Below are 8,311 nucleotides of genomic sequence, written 5' to 3'. Positions count from 1 at the left end.
AACACTATAATAAGATTCTCTGAATGGAGACGGAATGGTTTGCGTCAGTGGCCAAGGTCCCGGCAGCAGCATCACGCCTCCTCCTATGGCAGATAAAAAGCAAGAGCAATTCGTCGGGAGCAGAGCTGTGGGGCGGCCAGGCTGACGGAGCCAGTTTGCAGTCTTACAGCAGAGCCCGTTACAACTGGGATCAGGATGGATCAGAATCACTCGCTGCTGGGGCGCAACTTCTCCCACGATTTTAAGCTGCTAACTCACTACCTGCTGTCTACAACGGAAGGTCCTGCAGCCGCCAACCTGTCCAACGCGACGGGCAACAGCCTCGATGTCAGCACCGACATTTACTCCAAGGTCCTGGTCACCGTGATCTATATTGCCCTGTTTCTGATCGGTTCCCTGGGGAATGCCATCACCCTGTACACTTTAGTGAGGAAAAAGACTTTGCAAAACCTGCAAAGCACGGTGCACTACCACCTGGCGAGCCTGGCGGTGTCCGACCTGCTCATCCTGATCCTCTGCATGCCCATTGAGCTGTACAATTTCATCTGGGTTTACCACCCCTGGGCTTTCGGGGGAGCGGTCTGTAAGGGGTACTACTTCTTGAGGGACGGCTGCTCCTACGCCACGGCGCTTAACATTGCCAGCCTGAGCGTCGAGAGGTACATGGCGATCTGCCACCCCTTTAAAGCCAAAAGCATCATGTCAAGGAGCCGGACCAAGAAGCTGATCAGCGCGATCTGGGTGGCCTCCTTTCTTCTCGCCACCCCGATGCTTTTCACCATGGGGCAGACATATATCGATAACGTTAAAGTCTGCACTACCATAGCGTCCACCTTCACGGCTAAGACCGTCCTGCAGGTGAGTCAAGGGCATGTGCGTCAATCATTCAACAAACCCACAAGCAAACCGCGGCAATGCGTTTAAAAGTGCTCAAAGCACCAGAGCTCTAGCAGGGCAACATCCTCTAAAGTTTTAAGTAAAAGTCGTTGACCGTTTTCATAGATTAGACCATAATGATTATTATTATATAAATACAGCACATACGCTCAGAAAATGTGTGCAACACTTATCCCACCTGTTGCAGATCAGCCTGAATTGGCTTTATAACAATACAAGAACATATTATGCTGCAGTCGTCGCAGCTAGTACTAAATATAGGTATTGGTATCATTATTTTGCACTCATCTCCCTCCAAACAAACAAACAAAACAAAAAACCAACAACTATTAAGTCTTTCGACTTGGTTTCATATCGTGGTGTATTCTGCTACACTGCAAACGAGGGATTTCAGAACCAAAAGGGTGCAGAAGCAGCGCCTGGGTGTGCGTGTCCGTCTGTGTGCGTGTTGGGTGTAATTTTACATTTTAAATGCTGCATCTAAGTACTTTAAGAGCAGTTATCGAGGACTGAAGTATTTTTCTCCTTAAGTACATTTAATTCACGAAGTGTTAGGCTTTTTGTTCATACATTCATGCATACATTTTAAGATACATTGTAAAACAGTTTTATTATACACTGTTTTTGGCAAAAAATAAACACGGCAAAATACATTTGTAATACAGCTATAGTAGAATATGCAGCTAAAACAATGACATGTAACTGGATACATCATATCTAAGAATATCGTATGTCTGTTATATGACAAAATAATTATTGGAAAAACTTCCTTTTGTGGTAAGTGCAGAAATTATGAATGAAGCATCAATGCATTCAACACATCTCTCCAGTCTGGAATACAAAGTTAATGTCCAAATGGATCTTAATTAGTAACTGACAATAATTTGGAGTCCGAAATACGAAATCAGGTTTAATCAGGTGCTGTGCTGTGGAGTCATGAATGGCATGTTTGAAACAGGTTTTGCATGAGAGTCGCTACAGTGGCGGCGCCGTTTCATGTTCAGTGGAAGCCGCGGTTGTCAAGGTGACGCGCAGGCGCCGTGGACAGCATGCTTTCATTTCACTCGCTGCATCCTCGACCTCAGCACTGATCAACTGTTCACCACAACCGGGACTGATGCGAGAAAATGTTCTCCACAGCATGGGGATGCCTCACTCGGCGAAAAAGGATCAGGGAAAATGATTGTTGGTGACGTGCTTTTCTGGTCAGTGTTGATGCCCTGCCAGCCAAGAACTTTATATTAGCTGTATACTATCTATGATATTACCCAGGCATCCATTCAACTATATCAGACTATCACTTCAGCACTTGTCTGAATGCACTTCGAGGCACGGTCGCTTCACACGTTGCAATGCATTCGTCTTCTGGCAAGTGAGCTAGGAGAAAAAAGCTGAAGCTATACAATACCCACAGGTAGCTAACCATGATTATAGTCTATTCAGTTAAACGCAGTAGCAGTGAGAACGGACAGATCAATACTGACAACACTGATAAGAAAACCTTACCTTGAACACCAATTGCCAATATGGAGATCTATATGTTAGAAAGTGGTGGTCCTGTGCGATATTGGTCTTGTAAGATACTGGACTTTAGACTGAAAGGAAAATAGATATTATGAGCATTTGATTTTATCGGACATCTCCTTCTGGTTGCCAAGTGGTTGTTACAAAATGGTCGCAATTGTGTCCGTGAATAGGGACAGTAATAGAGGCATACCGATACAATTCCAAAATAGACCCTGCAATCACACATCTCCAAGGCTTTTATAGATTCGGTGTGGCTTTGAAGCATCACTTTACTGCAATGCATATATTTTGGCTATTTACTTCTGGATCTTTGTCCACAATGTGTAATGAGCTATAGTTATTGGTAATGGGCAACTGATTGTGAGTCAAGCTGTGACTATTGTTAACTGTACAGAAAAAAAAAAAAAAACTTGTGCTTTGAGTAATACATGGATTTAAGAAATTTAGTTACCTGGATTTCTTTTTTTTTTTTTTTTTTTTTTGCATGTCAGGGACAAAGATGAAGCCAGGAAAAATAAGTTTTGGATTACCACTGGGTAAAAGTGAGAGATCTCCATCAAGTGCTGGCTTTGAAATTTGGGAATTGCAGATGGGCTGAAGTTTTGATTTAATCCTTGCCAGAGCAGCCATTCATTGTCAGGCAGATATATACGGAGGGAAGATATTAGAAACAAAAATTGAAAAAAAAAAACAATGGGTAGAAAGCACAGATGTCACCTCATCACCATCTCTCTCAAGCCTGATGTTCAGAAAACACTGAATAACTTTATTGAGGAAAGAGGGGGGGCGAAATAGCAACACTGCTTGAAATTTTCTTTCACAAACTCAACAAAACCCACCATCAGCTTTGAGGCTGAGGTCAATAATGTAACAAAATTCCTCTTGCTCGGGTTCGTATCTCTTCAAATAAGCATGCAAAATCTTGATAATCAATAATCTCATTGAGTAACAACCATTTATACAAAAGTGTAATAAATGTAGAGATTAAAAAAAAATAAAAAATCTCACTCTTCCCATTGAATATACAGTGAGGGGAAAAAAGTATTTGATCCCCTGCTGATTTTGAACGTTTGCCCACTGACAAAGAAATGATCAGTCTATAATTTTAATGGTAGGTGTATTTTAACAGTGAGAGACAGAATATCAACAAAAAAATCCAGAAAAACGCATTTCAAAAAAGTTATAAATTGATTTGCATGTTAATGAGGGAAATAAGTATTTGACCCCTTCGACTTCGTACTTGGTGGCAAAACCCTTGTTGGCAATCACAGAGGTCAGACGTTTCTTGTAGTTGGCCACCAGGTTTGCGCACATCTCAGGAGGGATTTTGTCCCACTCCTCTTTGCAGATCCTCTCCAAGTCATTCAGGTTTCGAGGCTGATGTTTGGCAACTCGAACCTTCAGCTCCCTCCACAGATTTTCTATGGGGTTAAGGTCTGGAGACTGGCTAGGCCACTCCAGGACCTTAATGTGCTTCTTCTTGAGCCACTCCTTTGTTGCCTTGGCTGTGTGTTTTGGCTCATTGTCATTCTGGAATACCCATCCACGACCCATTTTCAATGCCCTGGCTGAGGGAAGGAGGTTCTCACTCAAGATTTGACGGTACATGGCCCCGTCCATCGTCCCTTTGATGCGGTGCAGTTGTCCTGTCCCCTTAGCAGAAAAACACCCCCAAAGCATAATGTTTCCACCTCCATGTTTGACGGTGGGGATGGTGATCTTGGGGTCATTCCTCCTCCTCCAAACACGGCGAGTTGAGTTGATGCCAAAGAGCTCGATTTTGGTCTCATCTGACCACAACACTTTCACCCAGTTCTCCTCTGAATCATTCAGATGTTCATTGGCAAACTTCAGACGGGCCTGTACATGTGCTTTCTTGAGCAGGGGGACCTTGCGGGCGCTGCAGGATTTCAGTCCTTCATGGCGTAGTGTGTTACCAATTGTTTTCTTGGTGACTATGGTCCCAGCTGCCTTGAGATCACGATCAACAAGATCCTCCCGTGTAGTTCTGGGCTGATTCCTCACCGTTCTCATGATCATTGAAACTCCACGAGGTGAGATCTTGCATGGAGCCCCAGACCGAGGGAGACTGACAGTTATTTTGTGTTTCTTCCATTTGCGAATAATCGCACCAACTGTTGTCACCTTCTCACCCAGCTGCTTGGCGATGGTCTTGTAGCCCATTCCAGCCTTGTGTAGGTCTACAATCTTGTCCCTGACATCCTTGGACAGCTCTTTGGTCTTGGCCATGGTGGAGAGTTTGGAATCTGATTGATTGATTGCTTCTGTGGACAGGTGTCTTTTATACAGGTAACGAGCTGAGATTAGGAGCACTCCCTTTAAGAGAGAGCTCCTAATCTCAGCTCGTTACCTGTATAAAAGACACCTGGGAGCCAGAAATCTTGCTGATTGATAGGGGGTCAAATACTTATTTCCCTCATTAACATGCAAATCATTTTATAACTTTTTTGAAATGCGTTTTCTGGATTTTTTTGTTGTTATTCCGTCTCTCACTGCTAAAATACACCTACCATTAAAATTATAGACTGATCAGCTAGTAGGGGGCATGATAATGTAGCTGGCCGGACCCCCAAACTATCTGTAAGCAGCTGCACAGTTCATAGGCAGGTGCATTACCCTAGCAGAATGACACTTCTTCGAATCGATATCTATTCCGCTTTGAACACCAAGTCTGAATTCCCCGCACTCTTCCCCATCTCTGCCTGCCAAACACAGGGCTGGCTAAATAACGGCAGGTGTCACTTGAGATTTCAGAATATCGATTTAGCAATTAAGAAGAGAAATGTGTACAACTGTATCACTTCGAAGCATTGTGGCGGCAAAACACAGAAGTGCATGTCAGCAGTTTTGTTACGGTTTCTCCCAAACCTTTTAATCGATTCATGCCACACTTTCCATTTAAAAACCATATAAGTAGCCAGGTTTTCAGACTTGCTGCTCTCTCCTTTCTGCAGGAGCAGGGGCAGGGGGATTACATAATTTGTCTGTTTTGGGTTTACTTCAGAAAAAGGATGTGGAACTTAGCAATTAATTAATTTATTGTTTAACAAATCCAAAACATTGGAAAGAGGTGGGACACCTGTGGGATGATCTAAAAACCACAGGCAATCAATTGGTCACAATAGAGCACACAATGCTGGAGGGAGGGTCCTGTACTGGACAGCAGTGGTGAAGCCCAAGGGAAGGCCTGTGACACAGTGACCAGCTGTCTTTTGTCTGATGTCCCAATACCGGTAGTAATATAATTAATGCAGGTGCTAGAGAGGTGAAATAACGTGATATCGACCAATTAAAAAGTACTGAATGGAGTTTCCGCGAGAGTCCATAACCGATTTCACAATCAATGCATGAAGCTCAATCTCAATACATTTTCTAGTCATAAATACATAAGAGGAGGCCACGATACACATTTCCAAGTTTTGAGCAAACATCCTTGTAGATCACTCTCACTGGCACACACCCAAATACAGGTTTCATTTTAGGTTTCCTTGCAGTACTTACACAAAGCAATAAAAAGTGCGATGCATCGTTAACACAATCTGAAAATGTAATTTTCATCTCAAATGCTACTCTTGTTTATACTGTCAGAAAGAGGCTCCTGACTCACAGGGTGTTAACCTGTGCCAGTCTCTGAAATGGCTTTTGCTCCCTGCTTTGGGTCAGGTATGCAAGATAATTACTAGGGTGGTTTTCATTCACAAAATCCAAGGCTGTACAAATTGTAAAAAAAAAAAAAAAAAAAGGCTTTCACATTTAAAAAGGTCAGAAGACTGCATGGCATGACTACAGATTGCCTGGATCAGAAGGACTTGAGGGAGGAATGCTAAACCACGGCTGCTCATTATTATTTTTTAATTTATTTAAATGTAAAATGTTGTGGAAGTTCTCCAGATATGCTTAAAGGATGATCTACAAGTGATGTGGATTTTTGGTTTCCACCCGGACTTTTTGAACTTTCAAATTTTGTATTTTCACAAGCCAGCCCAACACAGTGGTTCCTTCTGTTAGCCTGAGAACGAGCGAGATATTTGGGTTGTGTGGTGTGTAGCTTTTCTACCAAGAGTTAAAATGCTAGTTGCAGAGGGCAGAAGCAGTGATGAGGGATTACAGTGCGTGGGTTTAGTTTATGCCTCAGTGAGGGGAGCCCTCTAAAATGCACCCTGTCCCCTGCTCACCCAGACTCATTCCTGTCCAACCATCACTGAAATACTCCACTGAATCCTATGTTGGGAGCAGACACTGCAAAGCGTATTCCACACTCAGTGTTTTCAAAGTCATCGCAGAGTGTGGAGAACTGCGCTTCAGCTTCGAAGATGAGCTTCAGTTCAGAAAGAGGAACGGGGGAATTCGGTCAAACCACTTGTCTGTTCTTAAAAGATTCAGTCTCTCATGTCTTGAGATTTGCACTCTGGGCTTTATGTCAAAACACAGCCCTAATGCACACAGCATGTATAACAAAATGAGCGATGTGCCAATGGGGGGTTATCTAGGACTTTTGTCTAAAAATATCCCTGTCTACATGTGGGGGTTTTAGTACTCAGACGTAACAGCACTTTCTCTGTAACCCCTTAAAATGCATTAGAAACTCTTAAAAATGCATTTTGTTGTGCAGAAGTCTGAGGTTGTGGTCACACCCCACCTCCAATGTATTCCAGAAGCTTATGAAATGTGTTATTTATATCACAAGGAATTGTGGTTCTTCAAACGTACAATGAAATCTGTTACCTTCTTAAAGACTCATCATAACCACTGACAATTTTTCTTCACAATTGTTCAGTAGAAGCAGCATATTCGCAAATTTGTCATCGTACAAGATAACAATTCCTGCTTTTTCTACCTCATGTAGTACATTATCCCTAGAACATTAAATACTTTAATAAAGCTTTTTCCCCCCCCATCACAGATATTTTGCCTGATCTTTGTTTCTCCCCATGTACAAATTGCAGAAGGGAAGGAGTGACTAAATTAATTTCACTGCTGAGTGATCTCCCACTGTTTTCAGATGCATCTTGGCCCTGCATAACATATTGCCATATGCTTTTGTGCTACTGCTTAATAACTGCAGCTGAGGTCGTTGGCACCATCTTAGTAAGGAGAGAGATGCAAAATGAAATATGCATACAAACAAAAAGCACATTTTTGTACAAATCAGATGGGGTTTGTTTTGTCCAAATGTGTGAGTATTGGTCAGGCATATTTATTAGAAAATAATAAACTGTAATCACTTACAAATTACTTTGTAAAAATTACTCATTCATTTGAAACCGATTCCCAAAACAAAAACAGTACAAAATTACTTTTGAGCTGTGTGTGGTTTATCATATTTTCATAATATAAAATTCTCCTGCAGTGGATTGAATCACTGTATACTGCTGCTGATCCACCAATACACTTATTTTTGTGATGACCAATACTAAACTTTCAGAAGCCTCAGTTAGATTTCATGAGCACAGCTACCAATGCTAAGGGATTTAGTACATGTATTGAATGTTCACACTGTACATCCAAATCCTTGCTGAGGACGGCCCAGTGTATCTCGTCAATTCAGATGACGGGAAATGTGAACGCATTCCTGCAGCACCAGAGACAATTCTCAGGAATTTTGCTGCAGGTGGTGCACTGGCAGATGTCGTGCGTTCAATTCCAGAGAATACTCGAAAGGAACATTTATCCAATTTCTCCTGTTATCGGAGTCGCTTGGCTGCAAGGTAAAATGTCTTCGAGATGTGCTTGAGTACAGAATAATTTATGTTAAGGGGGTTAAGAAACTTTTAAAAGTATCACTATTACTGTATCAGAGGTTTAAAATCCCCTTTCATAATACTAAGTGTATAAAGAAACCACTGTCTAAACCTCACACTGCACA

At 42.2% G+C, this 8,311-nt stretch overlaps 1 protein-coding gene across 1 annotated transcript in view; it reads left to right on the top strand.

The window, feature by feature from the left end:
- The first annotated feature begins 137 nt into the window (after positions 1-137).
- Positions 138-8,311, top strand: part of ntsr1 (neurotensin receptor 1 (high affinity)) — a 28,706-nt gene continuing 20,532 nt past the window's right edge. Inside the window, exon 1 of the mRNA XM_066702259.1 lies at positions 138-858. Coding sequence (XP_066558356.1) covers positions 196-858 — 663 coding nt within the window. The 5' untranslated portion in view covers positions 138-195. The remainder of the gene's footprint in view (positions 859-8,311) is intronic.

Source organism: Amia ocellicauda, chromosome 4 (assembly GCF_036373705.1).
Source record: "Amia ocellicauda isolate fAmiCal2 chromosome 4, fAmiCal2.hap1, whole genome shotgun sequence".
In the NCBI taxonomy this organism is placed as follows: Eukaryota; Metazoa; Chordata; class Actinopteri; order Amiiformes; family Amiidae; genus Amia; species Amia ocellicauda.
Note: the sequence above shows the minus strand (reverse complement) of the source record. Positions and strands in the feature narration are given on the sequence as shown.